Genomic DNA, 24,450 nt, shown 5'->3' with positions numbered 1-24,450 from the left:
CCGTGGCAACGCGATGGCGGCGGCTGAGGAGAGGTGGGGGAGGGGCGGATTTTGGGGGTTTTTTGGGGGGTTTTGGGGGGTCCCGGTGTCGGGGTTCGCCCCCCACTCAACGCTTGGGTCCCCCCGCAGCTCTTCGTTATGGCTGGAGGCTCACGAGGACCCCCTGGCCGGGCTGTGCAGCTTCCCGGGGTGCATGGGTGAGGGGGGGGCGTGAGGGGTGAGGGGGGGGCTTGGGGGGGTTTGGGGTGAGCGGGATTTTGGGGGGTCTCTGGGTGAGGGGGGTCTGGGGTGAGGGGGGTATTGGAATGGGGGATTTGGGGGTGAGGGGGTTTGGGGGGTTTTGGGGTCTGGGGGTTTTGGGGGGGCTGGGGGTGAGGGGGGTCTCGGAATGGGGGGTTTGGGGTGAGGGGGTTTTTTGGGGTCTGGGGGTTTGGGGGGGCCGAGGGGGGTCTGGGGGTTTTGGGGGGTCTCGGAGTGTCGGGGGTTGGGGTGAGGGGGGTTTTGGGGGGTCTCTAAGTGAGAGGGGGGCTTCATGAGGGGGGTTTGGGGGTTTGGGGGTGGGGGGATGTGGGGGTGAGGGGGTTTTTGGGGGGGTTTGGGGTCTGGGGGTTTGGGGAAGCTGTGGGAGGATTTTGGGGTCTGGGGATTTGGGGTCTGGGGGTTTGGGGGTGAGGGGGGATTTGGGGGGGTTTTGGGGGGTCTGTGAATGAGGGGGGGGTCGTGAGGGGGGTCTGGGGGTTTGGGGGGGTGAGGGGGGATTTGGGGGTGAGGGGGTTTTGGGGTCTGGGGGTTTGGGGGTGAGGGGGGATTTGGGGGTTTTGGGGGGTCTTGGAGTGTCGGGGGTTGGGGTGAGGGGTTTTTGGGGTCTGGGGGTTTTGGGGGGTCTCGGAGTGTCAGGGGTTGGGGTGAGGGGGATTTTGGGGGGGCGTCTTTGGGTAAGGGGGGGCGGCGTGAGGGGGGGTGGGAGCTTGGGGGGGTTTGGGGTGAGGGGGGGTCTCGGAATGGGGGTTTGGGGGTTTTGGGGTGTTTTGGGGGGGGGGCTGTGGGTTTGGGGGGGGTCTCAGACGGGGGAGGGTCTCCGGGTGGGGGTCACTGCCTGAGGGGGGGGTCGCAGCCCCCCGGGGTCCCCCCTGAGCCCCCCCCCCAATTTCAGCGCTGGTTGATCTCCATGGGGACGGCGACCACAAGGTGATTCTGATTTGGGGGGGGTCCCTGGGGGTCCCTGGGGGGCTCTGGGGTGTCCCCAGATTGTTCCGGGGGTCTCCCCAGCCCCCCCAGCTGATGGTGGGGGTCCTTGGGGTGCTCTTGGGGGGTCCCCGGGATACTCTGGGGGGGTCCCCGGGGGTCTCCCCACCCTGATCCCCCCCAATTGGTGGTAGGGGGTCCCTGGGGTGTTCTTGGGGGGTCCCTGGGATACTCCGGGGGTCTCCCCACGCTGACCCCTCCCCAAATTTCCCCCCCAGCTGGTGGTGGGGGTCCCAGGGGCATCCTGGGGGTCTCTGGGGTGTTCTGGGGGTCCCTGGGGTGTTCTGGGGGGGGGGTCTCTGGGTGTTTTGGGGAGCTCTGGGGGTCCCTGGGATACCCTGGGGGGGGTCCCTGGGATACCCCAGGGGTCTCCCCACCTTGACCCCTCCCCAAATTTCCCCCCAGATGATGGTGGGGGATCCCTGGTATACCCCGGGGGTCTCCCCACGCTGACCCCTCCCCAAATTTCCCCCCAGCTGCTGGTGGGGGGGTCCCTGGGATACCCCGGGGGTCTCCCCACGCTGACCCCTCCCCAAATTTCCCCCCAGCTGCTGGTGGGGGTGCCCCGCGAGCCGGGGGGGCCCCGCCTGGCCGTGGTGAGGGGCGCGGGCTCCATCTCCAGTCTGGCCCTGCCCGAAGCCCCCGCGGGGCTGGGGGCGTTCGGGCCCAGCTTTGGGGGTTCGGGGGGTCCCGGCGGGGGTCCCGGCGGGGGTCCCGCGGTGGTCGTGGCCGCCGGCCCCGCCCTCTACGTCTACAGGAACCTTCGGCCCTTCTTCAAATTCTCGCTGCCCCCCCGGCCCCCCGAGCCCCTCGAGAGGGACCTGTGGCTGCAGGCCGAGCAGGTTTGGGGGGATCTGGGGGGATTTGGGGGGACCCCTCCTCAAATTCACACCCCCCCCACTCTTCCCGGGGGGGTTTTGGGGTGTTTTAGACACCCTGAAGTTTTTTTGGTGTTTTTTTGGTTTTTTTTTTGGGGGGGTCTGTAGGATCAGATCGACCCCCTGACGCTGAAGGAGATGTTGGAGGATTTGAGGTGGGGGGTGCTGGAATTTTAATTTTGGGGAGGGGGGCGGATTCAAATAGGTGGGGTTCAGCAGGGCACCCCAAAAATATTTGGGTTTTTTTTTTTTTTACAGGGGGTATGTGGGGTCTCTGGGGGGGGGAATTTTGGGTCTTTGGGGTGGAATTTTTGGGTCCCTAGGGGAGAATTTTGTGTCCATGGTGGGAATTTTGGGTTTTTTGAGGGAATTTTGGGTCCTTCTGGGGGATTTTTGGGTCCTTGGGGTGACTTTTGAGTCCCTGAGGGGAATTTTTGGGTCTTTTAGGGGAACTTTTGTGTCCTTGGGGGGGAATTTTTGGGTCCTTGGGGGGGAATTTTGGGTCCTGGGAGGGAATTTTGGGTCCCTGGGGGGCACCCAAAAATCTGAATCACTTTGGGGGGGGGCCCAAAAAATTCTGTGTGACTTTGGGGGGGGTGACTGGGGGTCCTTTCGGGGGCGTCCCCAAAAGCTGGGGTGTTTTTGGGGTGCGGGGGGCACCCTGAGCCCCCCCTGAGCAGATTTTGGGGGGTCCCAGGGACAAGGCCGAGGTGCCCCTGACGGCGCAGTCGCTGCGGTGAGTGGGGGGCTCCAGGGTTTGGGGGGGCCTGGGGTCTGGGGGGGCTCCTGGGGGGTCCCCATGGGGTTTGAGAAGGTCCCAGGGGGGTTTTGGGGGGTCCTTGTGGGGTTTGGGGGGGTCTGGGGGAGCTCCTGGGAGGGTCCCCATGGGGTTTGAGAAGGTCCCAGGGGGGTTTTGGGGGGTCCCAGGGGTGTTTGGGAGGGTCCCATGGGGCTTTGGGGGGGTATGAGGAGGTTTGGGGGGGTCTGGGGGGAATCCCTGTGGGGTTTGGGGGGTCTCCATGGGGTTTTGGGGGGTCCCAGAGGGGTTTTGGGGGGTCCCAGGGGTGTTTGGGGGGTCTCCATGGGGTTTGAGAAGGTCCCAGGGGGAGTTTTGGGGGGTCCTTGTGGGGTCCGGGGGGGTCCCAGGGGTGTCTGGAGGGTCTCCATGGGGTTTTGGGGGGTCCCTGTGGGGTTTGGGGGGGTCTGGGGGAGCTCCTGGGGGGTCCCCATGGGGTTTGAGAAGGTCCCAGGGGGGTTTGGGGGGTCCCAGGGGTGTTTGGGGGGTCCCAGGGGTGTTTGGGGGGTCTCCATGGGGGTTTGGGGGGGTATGAGGAGGTTTGGGGGGGTCTGGGGGGAATCCCTGTGGGGTTTGGGGGGTCTCCATGGGGTTTTGGGGGGTCCCAGGGGGGTTTGGGGGGGGTCCCTGTGGGGTTTTGGAGGTCTCCATGGGGTTTGGGGGGGTCCCTGTGAGGTTTGGGGGGTCCCAGGGGGGTTTGGGGGTCTCCATGGGGTTTGGGGGGGTCCCTGTGAGGTTTGGGGGGTCCCAGGGGGGTTTGGGGGTCTCCATGGGGTTTGGGGGGGTCCCAGGGGTGCCATGGGTGCCCCCCCTGCCCCCCCAGGCTGCTGGCACTGCCCCCCCACGAGCTCGGCCCCTTCGTGGCGCTGCACAAGGGGCGGCCCCTGCAGAGACAGGTGGGTGTCACCTGTGTCACCTGTGTCACCTGTGTCACCTGTGTATCACCTGTGTATCACCTGTGTGTCACCTGTGTGTCACCTGTGTCACCTCCTGTGTCACCTTTGTCACCTGTGTCACCTGTGTAACCTGTGTGTCACCTGTGTCACCTCCTGTGTCACCTGTGCCACCTCCTGTGTCACGTTTGTCACCTGTGTGTCACCTGTGTGTCACCTGTGTCACCTCCTGTGTGTCCCCAGTGTCCCCCCTGACCCCTGTGTCCCCCTGTTTGTCCCCTGTTTGTCCCCCCCAGTGTCTCCTGTGTCCCTGACCTGGTGTCCCTCTGTGTCCCTTCTGTGTCCCCTGTGTGTCACCTGTCCTCTCTGACCCCCGTGTCCCCTGTTTGTCCCCCAGTGTCCCCTGTCCCCTGTGTGTCCCCGGTGTCCCCGTGTCCTCTCCCTGTCATCCCCGGTGTCCCTGACCCTGTCCCGTGTCCCCGGTGTCCCTGACCCTGTCCCTGGTGTCCCCGGTGTCCCCGGTGTCCCTGACCCTGTCCCGGTGTCCCCGGTGTCCCCTGTCCCCGGTGTCCCCGGTGTCCCTGACCCTGTCCCCGTTGTCCCTGACCCTGTCCCGGTGTCCCTGGTGTCCCCGGTGTCCCTGACCCTGTCCCGGTGTCCCTGGTGTCCCCGGTGTCCCTGACCCTGTCCCCGTTGTCCCTGACCCTGTCCCGGTGTCCCCGGTGTCCCCGGTGTCCCTGTCCCGGTGTCCCCGGTGTCCCCGGTGTCCCTGACCCGGTGTCCCGTGTCCCCAGACCGTGGTGACGTGTCTGGGGGCGCTGCCGCGGGGGGGCCCCGAGGGGACCCCCGAGTGTCCCGTGCTGGGCACCGAGGCCGGGGACGTGCTGGTGCTGGACCCCGAGGCCTTCACCGTCATCTGCAAGGTGGGACCCCAAAATGGACCTGGGACACCCCAAAATGTACCCGGGGAACCCCAAAATGGACCTGGGGAATCCCGAAATGTACCTGGGGAACCCCGAAATGTACCTGGGACACCCCAAAATACACCTGGGGAATCCCGAAATGTACCTGGGGAACCCCAAAATGTACCCGGGGAACCCCGAAATACCCCTGGGGAACACCAAAATACAGCTGGGACACCCTGAAATGTACCTGGGACACCCCGAAATGTACCCGGGGAACCCCAAAATGTACCTGGGAAACCCCAAAATACACCTGGGGAATCCCAAAATGTACCTGGGACACCCCAAAATGTACCTGGGACACCCCAAAATACAGCTGGGACACCCCGAAATGTACCCGGGGAACCCCAAAATGTACCTGGGACACCCCAAAAAGTACCTGGGGAACCCAAAACCACCCGTGGCACCCCGAAATGTACCTGGGGAACACCAAAATACACCTGGGACACCCCAAAATGTACCTGGGACATCCCAAAATACACCTGGAGAACCCCAAAATACACCTGGGGAACACCACATACAAATGGGATAACCCAAAATCCACCTGGGACACCCCAAAACTCACCCAGGACACCCCAAATCCCACCTGGGATACCCCCAAACCACTTTGGATGCTCCCAGACCCATCCTGACCTTCCCAGGACCTTCTTGGAACCCCTCTGGGTGCCCCCTGACCCTTTTGGGGTGCCCCCTGACCCCTCTGGGTGCCCCCTGACCCTTTTGGGTGCCCCCTAAACCTTTTGGGGTGCCCCCTGACCCTTTTGGGGTGCCCCCTGACCCTTTTGGGTGCCCCCTGACCCTTTGGGGTGCCCCCAGGGCTGGGTGCCGTCCCCCCCCGCGTTCGTGGTGCCCCGCGGCCCCGGGGACGGGCGGTGCCGCCTGGGGGTGGCCTGCAGGGACGGGACCCTGCGGGGGCTGAGCCGGTGAGTTGGGGGGTCCTGGGGGTGATTGGGGGGTCCTGGGGGGTCCTGGGGGGGTTTGGGGGGTCCTGGGAGGGTTTGGAGGGGGTTTTGGGGGGGTTTTGGGGTGTCCTGGGGGGGTTTGGGGGGGTTTTGGGGTGGTCCTGGGGGGTCTGGGGTGCAGGGACGGGACCCTGCAGGGGCTGAGCCGGTGAGTTGGGGGGTCCTGGGGGGTCTTGGGAGGGTTTGGGGTACGTTTGGGGGGGTTTGGGGGTGTCCTGGGGGGTCCTGGGTGGGATTTGGGGGGTCCTGGGAAGGTTTGGAGGGGGTTTTGGGGGGTTTTGGGGGTGTCCTGGGGGGGTTTTAGGGGGTCTGGGGTGCAGGGACGGGACCCTGCGGGGGCTGAGCCGGTGAGTTTGGGGGTCCTGGGTGGGATTGGGGGGTCCTGGGGGTGATTGGGGGGTCCTGGGGGGGGTTTGGGGGGGATTTGGGGGGGCCTGGGAGGGTTTGGGGGGGTCCTGAGGGTGATTGGGGGGTCCTGGGGGGGTTTGGGGGGGTTTTGGGGGGTCCTGGGGGGGTTTGGGGGGCTTTTGAGGGGGTCTGGGGGGGTGTGGGAGGGGTCTGGGGGGGTTTGGGGGGTCCTGGGGGGGTTTGGGAGGCTTTTGAGGGGGTCTGGGGGGATTTGGGGGGTCCTGGGAAGGTTTGGGGGGTCCTGGGAGGGTTTGGGGGGTCCTGGGAGGGGTCTGGGGGGATTTGGGGTACAGGGATGGGACATGGGGAGGGGAAAAGGGGAAGTTTGGGGGGGACTGAGGGAATTTGGGGGGATTTGGGGGTTATTTTGGGGCTTTTGGGAGTTATTTTGGGGCTGTTTTGGGGTTATTTTAGGGTGGGGGGGTTGGAGGTTTTTGGGGGTTGTTTTGGGGTTTTTTTTGGGGGGGGTTTGGGGGTTATTTTTGGGTTTTTTTGGGGTGGGTCATGGAGTTTTTTTCGGGTTATTTTGGGGTAGTTTTTGGAGGTTTTGGGGTCCCCAGGTCCCGGGAGCACGGCCGGGTTTTGGGGTTATTTTGGGGTTATTTTGGGGTTATTTTGGGGTTATTTTGGGGTTATTTTGGGGTGGTTCATGGAGGTTTTGGGGTCCCAGGTCCCGGGAGCAGGGCCGGGTTTTGGGGTTATTTTGGGGTTATTTTGGGGTTATTTTGGGGTTATTTTGGGGTTATTTTGGGGTAGTTTTTGGAGGTTTTGGGGTCCCCAGGTCCCGGGAGCACAGACGGGTTTTGGGGTTATTTTGGGGTTATTTTGGGGTTATTTTGGGGTGGTTCATAGAGGTTTTTTGGGGTTATTTTGGGGTAGTTTATGGAGGTTTTGGGGTCCCAGGTCCCGGGAGCAGGGCAGGGTTTTGGGGTTATTTTGGGGTTATTTTGGTGTTATTTTGGGGTTATTTTGGGGTTATTTTGGGGTAGTTTTTGGAGGTTTTGGGGTCCCAGGTCCCGGGAGCACGGCCGGGTTTTGGGGTTATTTTGGGGTTATTTTGGGGTAGTTTTTGGAGATTTTGGGGGTCCCCAGGTCCCGGGAGCACAGCCGGGTTTTGGGGTTATTTTGGGGTTATTTTGGGGTTATTTTGGGGTTATTTTGGGGTTATTTTGGGGTAGTTTTTGGAGGTTTTGGGGTCCCAGGTCCCGGGATCAGGGCCGGGTTTTGGGGTTATTTTGGGGTTATTTTGGGGTTATTTTGGGGTTATTTTGGGGTTATTTTGGGGTGGTTCATGGAGGTTTTGGGGTCCCAGGTCCCGGGAGCACGGCCGGGTTTTGGGGGTGCTGGGGTCGCGCCCCGCGGGGCTGATCCCACAGGACGGGGGGCTCCTGGCTGCCACGGCCGACGGGACCCTGCAGGCCTTCAGCGCCCAGGTGACCCCAAAACCCCCCAAATTCACCCCAAAATCCCCCCCAAATCCCCCCAAACCTGCCCTCAGACTGCCCCAGGTGACCCCAAATCCCCCCAAATCCCTTCAAACCTTCTCTCATCCCACCCCAAGACTCCCCAGTTCCCTCTGGGACCCCCAAACTCCCCCCTAAACCCCTCTGGGACCCCCCTAAACCCCTCAGGGACTCCCCCAAACCCCTCTGGGACCCCCAAACTCTCCCCCAAACCCTTCTGAGATTCCACAAATCCCCCCCAAACCCTTCAGGGACCCCCTCAAACCTCTCTGGGACCCCCAAACTCCCCCCTAAACCCCTCTGGGACCCCCAAACTCCCCCCCAAACCCCCCAGGGACCCCCAAACTCCCCCCCAAACCCCTCTAGGAGTCCCCCAAACCCCTCAGGGACCCCCAAACTCCCTCCCAAAACCCCCAGGGACCCCCAAACTCCCCCCCAAACCCCTCAGGGACCCCCAAACTCCCTCCTAAACTCCCCAGGGACCCCCCAAACCCCCCTGGGACCCCCCAAACCCCTCAGGAACCCCCAGATTCCTCCCCAAACCCCTCTGGGACCCCCAAACTCCCCCCTAAACCCCTCTGGGACCCCAAAACTCCCCCCTAAACCCCCCAGGGACCCTCCCAAAGCCCTCCTGACCCCCCCCCAAACCCCCCAGGGACCCCCAAACTCCCCCCCAAACCCCTCAGGGACCCTCCCCAAACCCCTCAGGGACCCCCCAAACCCCTCCTGACCCCCGTTTCCCCCCAGGGCCGCCGGCTCTGGGCGCTGCGGCTGCCGGGGCCGGTCTCGGGGCTGGCGGGGGCGGCGCTGCCCGGGAGGGGTCTGGGGGCTGCCCTGGTGGCCCTGGGGACCCCCCCGGGCCCCTCGGGGGAGCTGCGGCTCTACCGGGGCAGGACCCTGCTGTGCACCCTCAAAACGCAGGTGGGGACCCCCAAAAACCCCCCAAAATCCTCCTCAAATATCCCAAAATTCCTCCCCAGTAGCCTCAAATCTCCTGGGACCCCCAAAAATCCTCCTCAAATGTCCCAAAATTGCACTCCAGAGCCTCAAATCTCCTGGGACCCCCAAAAATCCCCCCAAATCCTCCTCAAATATCCCAAAATTCTTCCCCGGGAGCCTCAAATCTCCTGGGACCCCCCAACCCCCCCCCAAAACACTCCAAAAATACCCAAAATATCCCCTAATTCCGCCCTCACCCCTGGGTGCCCCCCCCCCATATTTGGGTGCTCCCCTCACCCCTGGGTGCCCCCCCCTCATATTTAGGTGCCCCCCCTCAATACTTGGGTGCCCCCCACCCACCCCTGGGTGCCCCCCTCATACACCTGGGTGCCACCCCCGTATATTTGGGTGCCCCCCACCCACCCCAGGGTGCCCCCCCATATTTGGGTGCCCCCCACCCACCCCTGGGTGCCCCCATCAATATTTGGGTGCCCCCCACCCACCCCTGGGTGCCCCCCCAGGAGGTGGTGACCGGGCTGTGCTTCGGGCGCTACGGGCGGGAGGAGAACACGCTGCTGTGCACCGGCCGCGGTGGGCACCGGGGCACCGGAGGGAACCGGGAGGGAACCGGGAGGGAACCGGGAGGGAACCGGGAAGCACCGGGAGGGGGAACGGGGACACCGGGAGGGGGAACCGGGGGAAACCGGGGGGGAAAGCGGGGAAACCGGGGGGGAACGGGAGGGAGAACACCGGGGGCACTGGGGTGGGCACGGGGGCACCGGGGACACCGGGGGAAACCCGGGGGAACCGGGGGAGGGAGGGAGGACATCGGGGGGGTGAACGGGAGAACCGGGGGGAACGGGGCGGCACCGGGAGGGGGAACGCGGCGGGGGGGGACACCAGGGTGGGCACGGTGGCACCGGGGGCACCGGGAAGGAGAACCGGGGGGGAACGGGGGAAACCGGGGGGGGAACCGGAGTGGGAACGGAGGGCACCGGGAGGCACCGGGGGAAAGCCAGGGGAACCGGGGGAGGGAGGGAGGACACCGGGGTGGGAACGGGGGCACCGGGGCACCGGGGGGGGGAACGGGGAACCGGGGGACGGAGGGGGGACACCGGGGGGGCGAACGGGAGGCACCGGGAGAACCGGGGGGGAACGGGGGGGGGGAACCGGGGGGGAACCGGGAGGGGTCCCAGGTTTGGGGGGTACCGGGAGGGGTACCGGGGGGGGGCACGGAGGGGTGGGGGGGGCACCCAGGGGTGGGGAGGAGTCGGAGGGTTGGGGGTGGTCCCAAACGGGGCGTGGAGGGAAGGGGGGGGGTCCCAAAATGGGGGGGGGGGTCCCAAAAATGGGGGGTCCCAAAAGGTGTGTGGAGGGGTGTCCAAAATAAGGAGGGGTCCCAAAATGGGGAGGGGTCCCCGAATGAGGAGGATGGGGGGGGGGGTCCCATAGTGAGGGGGGGGTCCCAAAATGGGGGGTCCCAAAATGGGGAGGGGTCCCCGAATGAGGAGGATGGGGGGGGGGTCCCAAATTGAGGGGGGAGGTGTCAAATTGGGAGGAGATCCCAAATTGGGGAGGGGTCCCAAAATGCCAAAATGAGGGGGGGGTCCCATGGGTGAGAGGGTCCCAAATTAGGGGAAGGGTGGGGCACTTATGGGGGGGGGGGGGAATCCCAAATTTGGGGGGGGGGCTGGTGGTCGCTGAGTCCTCCGCGCCGGCAGGGGGCGCCCTGTCGATCCGGATGCTGCGGCGCCGCGCGGATTTGGGGGGGGGTCGCGGGGCTGGGGGGGGCGAGACCCCCCCCGCGCCCCTCCCCCGCCTGCCCCTCCCCCCCCGCACGCGCCTCTTCGTGGATCGGGCCCTGAGGGAGCGCGAGGACGCCCCCCGTGAGTGGGGGAGGGTCTGGGGGCTTCATGGGGGGGGATTTGGGTCTGGGGGCTTCATGGGGGGGATTTGGGTCTGGGGACTTCATGGGGGGGGATTTGGGGTCTGGGGTCTTCATGGGGGGGATTTGGGGTCTGGGGTCCTTTTGGGGTGGGGGGGCACCCATGGGGGGGATTTGGGGTCTGGGGTCTGGGGTCCTTTTTGGGGGGGATTTGGGGTCTGGGGTCTTCATGGGGGGGATTTGGGTCTGGGGTCCTTTTGGGGTGGGGGGGCACCCATGGGGGGGATTTGGGGTCTGGGGTCTTCATGGGGGGGATTTGGGTCTGGGGTCCTTTTTGGGGGGGATTTGGGGTTTGGGGTCTTCATGGGGGGGATTTGGGTCTGGGGTCCTTTTGGGGGGAATTTGGGGTCTGGGGTCTTCATGGGGGGGGATTTGGGTCTGGGGGCTTCATGGGGGGGATTTGGGTCTGGGGTCCTTTTGGGGGGAATTTGGGGTTTGGGGTCCTTTTGGGGGGAATTTGGGGTCTGGGGTCTTCATGGGGGGGGATTTGGGTCTGGGGGCTTCATGGGGGGGATTTGGGTCTGGGGTCCTTTTTGGGGGGGATTTGGGGTTTGGGGTCTTCATGGGGGGGATTTGGGGTCTGGGGTCTTCATGGGGGGGGATTTGGGTCTGGGGTCCTTTGGGGGGGATTTGGGTCTGGGGTCCTTTGGGGGGGATTTGGGGTCTGGGGTCCTTTTGGGGGGGATTTGGGGTCTGGGGTCTTCATGGTGGGGGTTATGGGGTGGGGGGGCACCCATGGGGGGGGATTTGGGTCTGGGGTCCTTTTGGGGGGAATTTGGGGTCTGGGGTCTTTGTGGGGGGGGGATTTGGGGTGGGGGGGGCACCCTCGGGGAGGGGGTTTGGGGTGCTTGGTGGGGGGGGGAGGAGGAATCCCCGAATTTTGGGTGGGGGGTGTTCCGCAGCACCCATGGGTGCCCCCCACCCCCCCAGGCATGCACGGGCGCTTCCAGCAGGATTTGGGGGGGCTGCGCCTGGGGGCCGCCCGGGGCCTGGCCCGAGCCCTGGGGGGGGGCGCCGCCCCCAAAGTGGGGGACCCCCCCCTCACCCTGACGGCCACCGTGAGTCTGGGGGGCACCCCAAAAAAATGGGGGTGCTGGGGGGGGGGGAGCCTAAAATTGGGGGGGCTGGGGGAGGTTAAAGGTTCCTTTAGGGGGAATTTGGGGGTCCCCTGGGATTTAGGGGTCCCGGGGGGAAATTTGGGGGGTCTCTGTGCGGAATTTTGGGGTCCCTGGGGTGAAACCTGGGGGTCCTTGCGGGATTTGGGGTCCCGGGGGGAAATTTGGGGGTCCCCAGGGAGGATTTTGGGGGTCCCTGGGGTGAAACCTGGGGGTCCTTGCGGGATTTGGGGTCCCCAGGGAGGAATTTTGGGGTCCCTGGGGTGAAACTGGGGGTCCCCGCGGGATTTGGGGTCCCCAGGGAGGAATCTGGGGGTCCCCAGGGAGGAATTTGGTTTCTTTGTGAGACTTTTGGGGTTCTCGGGGTGGGTTTTGGGGGTCCCTCCGTGAGGAGAATTTTGGGGTCTCTTGGGGTGGGGGGGAGGTTTGGGGATGTCCGTGAGGAAATTTTGGGGTCCCTTGGGGATTTTGGGATTTCTGGGGGGATTTTGGGGTCCCTGGGAGGGTTTTGGGGTCCCCGGGAGGGATTTGGGGTCCCCGGGAGGGTTTTGGGATTTCTGGGGTTTTTTTGGGGTCCCCGGGAGGGTTTTGGGGTCCCCGGGAGGGTTTTGGGGTCCCCGGGAGGGTTTTGGGATTTCTGGGGGGATTTTTGGGATTTCTGGGGTTTTTTTGGGGTCCCCGGGAGGGTTTTGGGGTCCCCGGGAGGGTTTGGGGATTTCTGGGGGGATTTTGGGATTTCTGGGGGGATTTTCGGGATTTCTGGGGTTTTTTGGGGTCCCCGGAAGGGTTTTGGGGTCCCTGGGAGGGTTTTGGGGTCCCTGGGAGGGTTTTGGGATTTCTGGGGGGATTTTTGGGATTTCTCGGGGGGATTTTGGGGTCCCCGGGAGGGTTTTTGGGGTCCCTGACCCCCCAGTTTTCTCCCCCCAGGTGCAGGGGCTGGGGCCCCGCCTGCGCCTGACTTTGGGGGTGCTGCTGCCCGGGGGGGCCCCCCCGACCCCCAACCTGGTGCTGCTGCTGCGCTGCCACCCCCCCCCAAAACGGCTGCAGCCCCCCTGCCTCAAGGTACCCCAAAAACCCCCAAAAATACCCTGAAACCACCCAAAAATACACCCAAAAACCCCCAAAAATACCCTGAAACCACCCAAAAATACCCTGAAACCACCCAAAAATACCCTAAAACCACCCAAAAATACCCTGAAACCACCCAAAAATACCCCCAAAACCACCCAAAAATACACCCAAAATCCCCCCAAAACGGCTGCAGCCCCCCTGCCTCAAGGTACCCCAAAAAACCCAAAAATACCCTGAAACCACCCAAAAATACCCCCAAAACCACCCCAAAACGGCCTCAGCCCCCCTGCCTCAAGGTACCCCAAAAACCCCCAAAAATACCCTGAAACCACCCCAAAATACCCTAAAACCACCCAAAATTACCCCGACATACCCCAAATAACCCCAAAATCCCCCCAAATCATCCCAAAACAATCTTAAGAAATGCTCCAAACCCCCCAGAATGCCCCAAAATCCCTCCAAAAATACCCCAAAATCCCCCCAAAATACCCCAAAATCCCCCCAAAAATCCCTGCAAAAATAACCCGAAATACCCCAAAATCCCCCCAAAAATCCCTCCAAAAATAACCCAAAATACCCCAAAATCCCCGCAAAAATCCCTGCAAAAATAACCCAAAATACCCCAAAATCCCCCCAAATACCCCCAAAATAACCTAAAAAATTCCCCAAACCCCCCAAAATGCCCCAAACCCCCCAGAATGCCCCAAAGCCCCCAAAATGCCCCAAATCCCCCAAATCCCCAATTTCTGCCCCCCCAGGTGCCGCTGCTGCTGCCGGGGCTGCGCTGCTGCCTCGGGACCTGGCTGGAACCCGGGCAGGGCCCGGCCCGGCTGCAGGTGAGGGGACACACCTGGATCACACCTGGGACACCTGGGACAGCTGGGACACACCTGGGACAGCTGGGACACACCTGGGACAGCTGGGGACAGCTGGGACACCTGGGACACACCTGGGACAGCTGGGACACACCTGGGAACACCTGGGACACACCTGGGGACAGCTGGGACACACCTGGGACACCTGGGACAGCTGGGGACAGCTGGGGACAGCTGGGGACACCTGGGACACATCTGGGGACACCTGGGACACCTGGGACACCTGGGACACACCTGGGACACCTGGGACACACCTGGGGACAGCTGGGGACAGCTGGGGACACCTGGGACAGCTGGGACACACCTGGGACACACCTGGGACAGCTGGGGACAGCTGGGACACACCTGGGACACACCTGGGACACCTGGGACACCTGGGACACACCTGGGACACACCTGGGACACACCTGGGACACCTGGGACACACCTGGGACACCTGGGGACACCTGGGACACACCTGGGACACCTGGGACACACCTGGGACACCTGGGGACACCTGGGACACACCTGGGACAGCTGGGACACCTGGGGACAGCTGGGACACACCTGGGACACACCTGGGACACACCTGGGACACCTGGGGACACACCTGGGACACACCTGGGACACACCTGGGGCACACCTAGGACACCTGGGGACACCTGGGGACAGCTGGGACACACCTGGGGGACACCTGGGACACCTGGGGACACACCTGGGACACCTGGGGACACCTGGGACACACCTGGGACACCTGGGACACACCTGGGACACACCTGGGACAGCTGGGGACAGCTGGGGACAGCTGGGGACACCTGGGGGGACACCTGGGGACAGCTGGGAACAGCTGGGGGGACACTTGGGGGGACACCTGGGGACAGCTGGGGACACCTGGGGGGGTCGGACATACCTGGGACACACCTGGGGGGTCAGGCACACCTGGGGACACACCTGGGGACAGCTGGGGGGGGGTCAGACACACCTGGGACACACCTGGGACACCTGGGGGGTCAGGCACACCCAGGGGTGTCACCAGGTGCCCTCCCCCCCCCAGGTGCTGGTGCTGTGCCCGGGCCGGGAGGGGCCTCTGCTGACGGCTCAGGTGGGGCTGCCCCCGGTGGCCACCTGAGGGACACCTGGGACACCTGGGACACCTGTGACACACCTGTGGCACACCTGGGACACACCTGGGGACACCTGGGGACACCTGTGGCACACCTGGGACACCTGGGACACACCTGTGGCACACCTGGGGACACCTGTGGCACACCTGTGGCACCTGCCCCTGGCACTGGTGTCACCCGTGTCACCCCTGCCCCGTGGCACCGGCACCTGGCACCGTGCTGGCCCTCACCTGTCCCCTCATCTGTGCCACACCCGTGTCACACCTGTGCCACACCCGTGTCACACCCGTGCCACACCCGTGCCACACCCGTGTCACACCTGTCCCCTCCCCCGTCCCCAATAAAGCTCCCGGTGCCGCAGCCCCGGCTCCTTGGGGGAGGGGCAGCCCCAGTGCTCCCAGTTCCCTCCCAGTACCTCCCAGTCCCTCCCAGTAACCCCCCAGTGCCCTCCCAGCACCCCCCAGTCCCTCCCAGTACCCCCCAGTGCCCTCCCAGTCCCCTCCCAGTGCTCCCAGTACCCCCCAGTCCCCTCCCAGTGCTCCCCCAGTCCCTCCCAGTACCCCCCAGTATCCCCCAGTCCCCTCCCAGTACCCCCCAGTCCCTCCCAGTGCTCCCAGTAACCCCCCAGTGCCCTCCCAGTGCTCCCAGTAACCCCCCAGTGCCCTCCCAGTCCCTCCCAGTACCCCCCAGTGCCCTCCCAGTAACCCTCCAGTGCCCTCCCAGTCCCTCCCAGTATCTCCCAGTGCCCTCCCAGTACCCCCCAGTGCTCCCAGTAAGTCACTGGTGCCATTTGTCTTTATTGAGCCACGACACAAACCCAGCGGGGGCTGAACTGGGACAAACTGGGAGGTGCCCCCCCCCTCCCCCCCCCCCGCTCCCCAAATTGGGGTCATTGCGGCAGCTCGGGGGGGAGGGGCGGGGCGGGGGGTCCCCAAAATCCTGGGGGGGGTCCCCAAAATCCCGGGGGGGTCCCGGTCCAGCGTGGGGGGGTCCCGGGGGTGCCCCCCCTCAGAAGCTCACCAGTGTGTACACCATACTGGGGGGGGGGAGGGGCACGCTGGGGCTCCCAGTATGGCCCAGTTCAACCCAGTGTGCCCCCCCAACTCCTCCCAGGGCCCCCCAGTTCCTGCCCAGTTCCTCCCAGTATCACATCCCAGTGCCTCCCAGTGCTGTCCCAGTGCCCCCCAGTGCTGTCCCAGTGCCTCCCAGTCCCTCCCAGTTCTTCCCAGCTCCCCTCCAGTGGTCTCCCAGTTCCTCCCAGTTCCCTCCCAGTCTCCCCAGTCCCTCCCAGTTCCCTCCCAGTCCATCCCAGTCCCCTCCCAGTCCCCCCAGTCCCTCCCAGTCCATCCCAGTCCCCCCCAGTCCATTCCTAGTTCCCTCCCAGTCCCTCCCATTTCCCTCACAGTCCCTCCCAGTCTCCCCCAGTCCGTCCCGGTTCCCTCCCAGTCCCCCCAGTCCCCACCAGTCCCCCCCAGTCCCCCCCAGTCCCTCCCAGTCCCCCCAGTCCCCACCAGTCCCTCCCAGTCCCTCCCATTTCCCTCCCAGTCCCTCCCAGTCCCCCCACAGTCCATTCCCAGTCCCCCCCAGTCCCTCCCAGTCCCTCCCAGTTCCCCCCAGTCCATTCCCAGTCCCTCCCAGTTCCCCCCCAGTCTCCCCCAGTCCATTCCCAGTCCCTCCCAGTTCCCCCCCAGTCCCTCCCAGTCCCCCCCAGTCCATTCCCAGTCCCTCCCAGTTCCCCCCCAGTTCCTCCCAGTTCCCCCCAGTCCATTCCCAGTCCCTCCCAGTCCATTCCCAGTCCCCCCCAGTCCCTCCCATTCCCCTTCCAGTCCCTCCCAGTCCCCCCCAGTCCATTCCCAGTCCCTCCCAGTTCATCCCAGTCCCTCCCAGTCCATTCCCAGTCCCTCCCAGTCCCCCCCAGTCCCCCCCAGTCCCCCCAGTGCCCCCGTGCCCACCTGTACAGGTAGTAGAAGAAGGAGAGCAGGTAGAAGGCGAGTTTGCACCAGGCCTCCTTCTGGCAGTAGCCCAGGATGTCGGCGTCCATGATGGACACGGCGTCAAAGAGACCCTCGGAGCCGTCGGCCGGGCGGTGGAAGTACCTGGGGACACCCGGGGGACACCCAGGGGACACTGGGGACACCGTGGGGACACCGTGGGGACACGGGGACACGGAGCCCAAGGGTGGCTCAGAGCCGTGGGGTGGGTGGTGGAAGTACCTGGGACACCCAGGAGACATTGGGGACACTTTGGGGACAGTGGGACATTGTGAGGACACATCAGGGACACTCTGAGGACACCAGGGACACTGTGGGGACACTGGGGACACCTTGGGGACATGGTGGGGACACTGTGGGGACATGGTGGGGACACTGGGACACGGAGCCCATGGGTGGCTCAGAGCTGTGGATGGGTGGTGGAAGTACCTGGGGACACCAAGGGGACACCAAGGGGACATTGGGGACACATCAAGGACACTCTGGGGACATCAGGGACACCGTGGGGACACGGAGCCCAAGGGTGGCTCAGAGCTGTGGATGGGTGGTGGAAGTACCTGGGACACCCAGGAGACATTGGGGACACCAAGGGGACATTGTGGGGACACTTGGGGACACATGAAGGACATGGTGGGGACACAGGGACACGGAGCCCATGGGTGGCTCAGAGCTGTGGATGGGTGGTGGAAGTACCTGGGGACACTTTGGGGACACTTTGGGGACATCCCCACCGCCCCTGCACCCCCTGGTGACCCCCCGAGACCCCCCTGGGCTACCCCGGCCCTGCTGGGGCTGGGGGGGCAGGAACGGCGCCAGCGTCACCCGGAGCCCCGGGGACCCCCGGGGACCCCCAGCCCTGGCACCCCCAGACCCCCAAGCTCTGCAGAGCCCCCCGTGCCCCCCCCAGTGCCCCCTGACCACCCCATGCCCCCCGTGCACCCTGTGCCCCCCGTGCCCCCTGACCACCCCATGCCACCCAGAGGTGGCAGAGCAGCAGGGGCAGGTTCAGCCCCAGCGTCACCCGGAGACTTGGGGACCCCAGGGTGCCATTGTCCCCTGTGTCCCCCATGCCCCCCATGCCACCCAGAGGTGGCAGAGCAGCAGGGGCAGGTTCAGCTTCAGCATCACCCAGAACCTGGGGACCCCCAGCCCTGGCACCCCCAAATCCCCCAGACCCCCCTGGTGCCCCTGGTGCCTCCCGGTACCTCCAGAGGTGGTAGAGCAGCAGGGGCAGGTTCAGCCCCAGTGTCACCCTGAACCGTGGGCACCCCAGGGTGCCATTGTCCTCTGTGCCCCCCATGTCCCCCTGTGCCCCCGGTGCCCCCCATGCCCCTGGTGCCCCCGTGCCCCCCGTGCCCCCGGTACCTCCAGAGGTGGTAGAGCAGCAGGGGCAGGTTCAGCCCCAGCGTCACCCTGAGCCGTGGGGACCCCAGGGTGCCATGGGAACCCCACGGTGCCATGTCCCCCTGTGCCCCCGGTGCCCCCCATGCCCCTGGTGCCCCCGTGCCCCCGGTGCCCCCCGTGCCCCCGGTACCTCCAGAGGTGGTAGAGCAGCAGGGGCAGGTTCAGCCCCAGCGTCACCCGGAACCGTGGGGACCCCAGGGTGCCATTGTCCTCTGTGCCCCCCATGTCCCCCTGTGCCCCGGTGCCCCCCATGCCCCCCGGTGCCCCCCATGCCCCCCGGTGCCCCCCATGCCCCCCGTGCCCCCCGGTACCCCCCGTGCCCCCCGGTACCTCCAGAGGTGGTAGAGCAGCAGGGGCAGGTTCAGCCCCAGCGTCACCCTGAACCGTGGGCACCCCAGGGTGCCATAGGGACCCCACGGTGCCATGTCCCCCAGTGCCACCCATGTCCCCCTGTGCCCCGGTGCCCCCCATGCCCCCCATGCCCCCGGTGCCCCCGGTACCTCCAGAGGTGGTAGAGCAGCAGGGGCAGGTTCAGCCCCAGCGTCACCCACTCGGCGGCGCACAGGAACATGAGGCAGAAGAGCCCGTGGATGCAGTACTCGGGCACCACCAGCTGGGGGCGACAGCGTCACCGCCCGCCGCGCCCGGGGGCACCCCGATGTCACCGGGGACACCCCAGTGTCACCAAAAACCACCCCAGTGTCCCCAAAAACCACCCCAGTGTCACCGGGGACACCCCAGTGTCACCAAAAACCACCCCAGTGTCACCGGGGGCACCCCAGTGTCCCCAAAAACCACCCCGATGTCACCGGGGACACCCCAGTGTCACCAAAAACCACCCCAGTGTCCCCAAAAACCACCCCAGTGTCACCAAAAACCACCCCAGTGTCACCGGGGACACCCCAGTGTCACCAAAAACCACCCCAGAGTCACCGGGGACACCCCGATGTCACCAAAGGCCACCCTGATGTCACCAGGGCCACCCCATTGTCACCAGAGCCACCCCAATATCACCGGGGACACCCCGATGTCCCCAAAGGCCACTCCAATGTCACGGGGGACACCCCAAGTGTCCCCAAAGGCCACCCCGATGTCACCAGAGCCACCCCAACTGTCCCCAAAAGCCATCACCCCGTTGTCACCAGAGCCACCCCATTGTCACCAGGGCCACCCCAAGTGTCCCCAAAGGCCACCCCGATGTCCCCAAGGCAGAATTGACCTTTGGGGGGGTAAAGGGATTGGGGGCTTGGGGGGCGGGGCCGGGGTTGGGTCGGGGATTTGGGTTTTTTTGAGGGAATTTTGGGTTTTTTGTGGACATTTCGGGGGTTTTTTAGGGGATTTTGGCGTTTTTGAGGCGGTTTTGGGGTTTTTTTGAGGGATTTTGGGTTTTTGAGAAGGTTTTGGGTTTTTTTAGGGGATTTTGGCATTTTTGAGGCGGTTTTGGGTTTTTTTGAGGGACTGTTTGAGGAGGTGTTGGGTTTTTTAGGGGATTTTTGGTTTTCTGTGCCAGTTTTGGGGTATTTCGAGAGGTTTTTTTGAGGGGCTTTTGGGATTTTTTGAGGTGGTTTTGGGTTTTTTGAGGTTTTGGATTTTTTTGAGGAGGTTTTGGGTTTTTTGAGATTTCGGGGGTTTTAAGAGGTTTTTTGAGGGGATTTTGGGGTTTTTTGAGGGGATTTTGGTGTTTTTTGAGGGGATTTGGGGTTTCTGAGGGGGTTTTAGGGTTTTGGAGGAGGTTTTGGGGTTTTTTGAGAGGATTTTGGGGTCGTTTGGGGAAACTTGGAGGGTTTCTCTGGGCGGGGGATGAGGGGAATTAAAGGGTCTTTAGGGGGATTTTTGGGGGGGCTTGAGGAGAGTTTGGGGGGCCGAAGACTAAAAAGGAATTTGGGGGGACATGGGGGGTGGGATTTGGGGTCTCATTTTGTGGGGTTCCGTTTTTGGGAATTCTCAATTCGGGACAAGTTCCGTTTTTGGGGATTTCAGTTTGGGGGGGGTTCAGTTTTTGGGGGTTCCCAAATTGGGGGGGGTCAGCTCCTGGCAGGGGTCGGTTTTGGGGTTTTGGGGGTGTCGAGGTGGGTTTTTTTTGGGGTGGGGGTCCCCACCTTGCGCAGGAGGCAGCAAATCCTCTCGATGTTTTTCAACCGTTCGCGCTGGGGGGGGGGAAATTGGGGGTCGGGGGGGGGGTCCCCAAACCTTGGGGACCCCCCCGAGTCCCTCCCTGGGTTTGGGGGGGCTCTGGGTGCCCCTCCCCCACCCCCCAGAGGAGTTTGGGGGGGGGAGGGGGGAGGGGCCGGGCCCGTCCCGGTTTTGGGGGGGCTAAAAATAGAACCTGACCTCGATTCCTCCCCCCCCCCCACCTTGACCCAGAACCCCCCCACCCCCTCTGCCCCTCCCCCACCCCTCGGGGAATTTTGGGGGGTCCTGAATCCAACGCGGGGGGTCCCGGGGGGGGGTTTTGGGGGTGTTTTGAGGGGGGTCTGGGGGATTTTGGGGAGGTTTTGGGGGGGGGTCCTGGAGGTCTGGGGGTTCCAGGGGAAATTGGGGGGGGTCTGAGGGGGGTCCTGGGGTCCCGGGGGTGTCCTGGGGGTCCCGGGGTGTCCCGGGGGGTCTTGGGGGGGTCCCAGGGGGGCATGGGGCGTCCCGGGGGTCCCGGGGGTGTCCTGGGGTGTCCCGGGTGTCCTGGTGGGTCCCGAGGGGGTCCCGGGGGGTCCCGGGGTGTCCCGGGGGGTCCCGGGGGTGTCCTAGGGGGTCCCGGGGGTGTCCCGGGGGGTCTTGGGGGGGTCCCGGGGGGTCCTGGGGGGTCCCGGGGGGTCCTGGGGGGGTCCCGGGGGTGTCCTGGGGGTCCCGGGGGTCCGGGGGGTCCCGGGGGTCCTGGGGGGTCCCAGGGGTCCCTCACCGCCCGCGCGGGGTTCCCCTGGTCGATCGGGTTCTTGAAGTCCGTGCGGAGCTCGTCAAAGGCGATGATCTGGGGGGGGGGAGGGGAAATTGGGGTGGGGGAGGGGTTCTGAGGGGACCCCCGAAATCCAAACGCCTCCTCAGACCCCCCCCCCCCAAATCCCCCCAAAACGAGCTCCACACTCAGGTGGGCGAGGCAAAAGGGGGAGTCCGAACGGCCCTGAGCACCCCAAAACCCCCCAGGGCCTCCCCCACCCCAGACCCCCCAAAACCTCCCCAAAATTCCCTCCTGGACCCCCCCAAACCTCCCCCTGATATTTGGGATAACCCAGCGGGGAGGGGCGGGGGGGGGGGGGGCAGGGTGGGCACCCAGACCCCCCCAAAACCCCTCAAAGCCCCCCAAAACCCCCCAAAACCCCCCCCAGACCCCCTCAAAGCCCCCCAAAACCCCCCCCAGACCCCCTCAAAGCCCCCCAAAACCCCTCAAAGCCCCCCAGACCCCCTCAAAGCCCCCCAAAACCCCCCCCAGACCCCCTCAAAGCCCCCCAAAACCCCCCCCAGACCCCCTCAAAGCCCCCCAAAACCCCTCAAAGCCCCCCCAGACCCCCCCAAATCCCCTCAAACCCCCCCAGACCCCCTCAAAACCCCCCAAAACCCCCCAAAACCCCCCCCAGACCCCCCCAAATCCCCTCAAACCCCCCCAGACCCCCTCAAAACCCCCCAAAACCCCCCAAAACCCCCCCCAGACCCCCCCAAATCCCCTCAAACCCCCCCAGACCCCCTCAAAGCCCCCCAAAACCCCCCAAAACCCCCCCCAGACCCCCTCAAAGCCCCCCAAAACCCCCCCCAGACCCCCTTAAAGCCCCCCAAAACCCCCCAAAACCCCCCCCAGACCCCCTCAAAACCCCCCAAACCCCCCCCCCCCCCCAAAAAAGGCATCCGCGGAGCCGCTGCATCTGTTGCCATGGCAACGCCGCCGCGTAGCAACGGCCTTGGAAACGGCGATGGGGGGGGGCGCTGGACCCCCCAAAACCCCCCCGGGGGTCCCCCCAAATTCCTCCCCACCCCCCCTCACCGTTGCCATGGCAACCCGCCCCCGCCGTTGCCTGGCAACGCCCCCTCCCCCCCCCCAAAATCATCTCTGCCTCCCCTCCCCCCCCACGGCGTTGCCTGGCAACGCCCCTCCCCCCCCAAAATCCTCGGGACTCCCCAAATTCTCCCCCCCCCCTCCCCAAATTTTGGGGATCGCCGCCCTCCCCCCTCACCTCAGGGGGGGAGTTCAGGTGCCACTTGCGACCCCCCCCCCAATTTCCATTTCCCCTCCCCCCGCCCCCATCCAGCGGGGGTCGGGAACAATTCCGGGGACCCCCCCCCAAAATCACAGACCCCCCCCCAATACCCCCTCCCCCATTTCCCCTCCCCCCTTGCCCATCCCGGAGCCCCCCTGGGGGGGGGTGGGGACAATTCCAGGGACCCCCCCCCAAAATCACAACCCCCCAATACCCCCCATCCCCCCCGCCCATCCCGGAGCACCCCTGGGTGGGGGTTGGGGACAATTTAGGGAGGGGGTGTTGGGGACAATTCCCGGGGGTCCCCCCCCCAAAATTGGAGCCCCCCCCCCAAAATTGGCCCCCCCCCGCCACTCACGTGCCAGATGACGAAGAAGATGAGGGAGGCGCAGAGCACGAGGGTCAGCATGTAGCAGAAGGCGGCGAAGGTGAACGCCATGATGGGGGGGGAGGGGCGCGGGGGGGGCTCCGAGGGTGGGGGAGGGGCGGGGGGGGAGGGGGGCTCAGCCCCGGGGTCCGGCCTCGGCCATGGGGGGGGAGGGGGGGCAGAAAAAGGGGGAGGGGGAGCCGAACAACGTTACCGGGAGCGGCGGGCGGCGGGCGGCATGGCCGCGAGGGGGCGGGGCCGGAGGGGCGGGGCCGGAGCGGATTGGTGGGCGGGGCTTGAGGGGCGGGGCCGGAGCGGATTGGTGGGCGGGGCTTGAGGGGCGGGGCCGGAGGGGATTGGTGGGCGGGGCTTGAGGGGCGGGGCTTGAGGGGATTGGTGGGCGGGGCTGGAGGGGCGGGGCCGGAGGGGATTGGTGGGCGGGGCTTGAGGGGCGGGGCCGGAGGGGATTGGGGGCGGTACCGGAGGGGCGGGGCTTGGGAATGGGCGGAGCCTGAGGGGATTGGTGGGCGGGGCTTGAGGGGCGGAGCCTGAGGGGGATTGGTGGGCGGGGCTTGAGGGGGCGGGGCTTGGAGGTGCGGGGCCGGAGGGGATTGGTGGGCGGGACTTGAGGGGGCGGGGCCGGAGGGGATTGGTGGGCGGGACTCGAGGGGGCGGGGCCGGAGGGAGATGATGGGCGGAGCCTAAAGGGGGCGGAGCTTGAGTTGGTTAATGGGCGGGGTTTGGAGGGGCGGGGCTTGAGGGCAGGTGACGGACAGGTGAGAGCACCTGAGTGACACGTGAGTGACACGTGACTGACACGTGACTGACACCTCTGACATCCGTGTGACACCTGAGTGACACCTGAGTAACACGTGAGTGACACCGTGACACCTGAGTGTGACACCTGAGTGACATCCATGTGACACCTGACACCTGAGTGACATCTGTGTGACACCTGAGTGACACTGCGAGTGACACTGTGACACCTGTGTGACAGGCACGTGACACCTGAGTGACACCTGAGTGACACCTGAGTGACACCTGAGTGACACTGTGACACCTCTGACATCCCTGTGACACCTGACACCTGAGTGTGACACTGAGTGTGACACCTGAGTGTGACACTGTGACACCTGTGTGACAGGCACGTGGCACCTGAGTGACACCTGAGTGACATCCATGTGACACCTGACACCTGAGTGACATCTGTGTGACACCTGAGTGACACCTGAGTGACACTGAGTGACACTGCGAGTGACACTGTGACACCTGTGTGACAGGCATGTGGCACCTGAGTGACACCTGAGTGACACCTGACACCTGAGTGACATCCGTGTGACACCCGAGTGACACTGAGTGTGACACTGAGTGTGAAACTGTGACACCGAGTGTGACACTGTGACACCTGAGTGACACCAGAGTGACACCCAAGTGACACCCATGTGACACCTGAGTGTGACACCCGAGTGCCCCCAGGGGACGCTGGGGGTGGCACCTGGGACAGGCCACCCGGGAGTGCCCCAAGTGTCCCCAGCCCAGGTGGCACCGTGTCCCCTCAGTGCCACCACGGCCACAATGTCCCCGTCCCCCCCGTGCCACCACCTCTGCCACTGTCCCCAGGCCGCCAGGTGTCCCCAACCCCCGTGCCACCCCTGTCACCCCACTGGGGACACCAGCACAGGGGACACGGTGACAAAGGGGAGGGGCCCTCGGCGTCACCCCCCCCCGCCCCTCCCCCACCCTCCGCGCGTGGGAAAATCCCGATGGGGGGAGGGGACCCCTGGGTGGGGGAGGGGCTCGGGGACACCCCTGGGTGGGGGAGGGGCTGGGGGACACCCCGGGTGGGGGAGGG

The 24,450-nt window shown here is 65.1% G+C and overlaps 2 protein-coding genes across 2 annotated transcripts; one reads left to right on the top strand and one right to left on the bottom strand.

Annotated features, from left to right (window-relative positions):
- The first annotated feature begins 13 nt into the window (after nt 1–13).
- On the top strand, nt 14–15,015 carry LOC146764793 (uncharacterized). Its single transcript, XM_085563640.1, has 17 exons — nt 14–33; nt 130–197; nt 1,794–2,087; nt 2,232–2,278; nt 2,821–2,859; nt 3,743–3,815; nt 4,607–4,735; nt 5,591–5,697; nt 7,457–7,577; nt 8,355–8,528; nt 9,068–9,137; nt 10,268–10,432; nt 11,422–11,549; nt 12,534–12,668; nt 13,436–13,513; nt 14,586–14,749; nt 14,802–15,015. The coding sequence occupies exons 1-17, from the start codon at nt 14–16 to the stop codon at nt 14,997–14,999; spliced, it is 2,010 nt and encodes a 669-aa protein (XP_085419766.1). The 3' UTR covers nt 15,000–15,015.
- A 417-nt stretch (nt 15,016–15,432) lies between these two features.
- On the bottom strand, nt 15,433–22,869 carry CNIH2 (cornichon family AMPA receptor auxiliary protein 2). Its single transcript, XM_085563591.1, has 6 exons — nt 22,590–22,869; nt 20,944–21,012; nt 20,150–20,197; nt 18,551–18,663; nt 16,608–16,751; nt 15,433–15,691 (listed from the first exon to the last, which is right to left on the bottom strand). Exons 1-6 carry the CDS (start codon nt 22,668–22,670, stop codon nt 15,664–15,666), a joined length of 483 nt encoding a protein of 160 aa, XP_085419717.1. The 5' UTR covers nt 22,671–22,869; the 3' UTR covers nt 15,433–15,663.
- Nucleotides 22,870–24,450: the final 1,581 nt, after the last annotated feature.

The sequence above is a fragment of the Lonchura striata genome, chromosome 31 (genome assembly GCF_050655825.1).
Source record: "Lonchura striata isolate lonStrDom1 chromosome 31, ASM5065582v1, whole genome shotgun sequence".
Lineage (NCBI taxonomy): Eukaryota > Metazoa > Chordata > Aves > Passeriformes > Estrildidae > Lonchura > Lonchura striata.
Note: the sequence above shows the minus strand (reverse complement) of the source record. Positions and strands in the feature narration are given on the sequence as shown.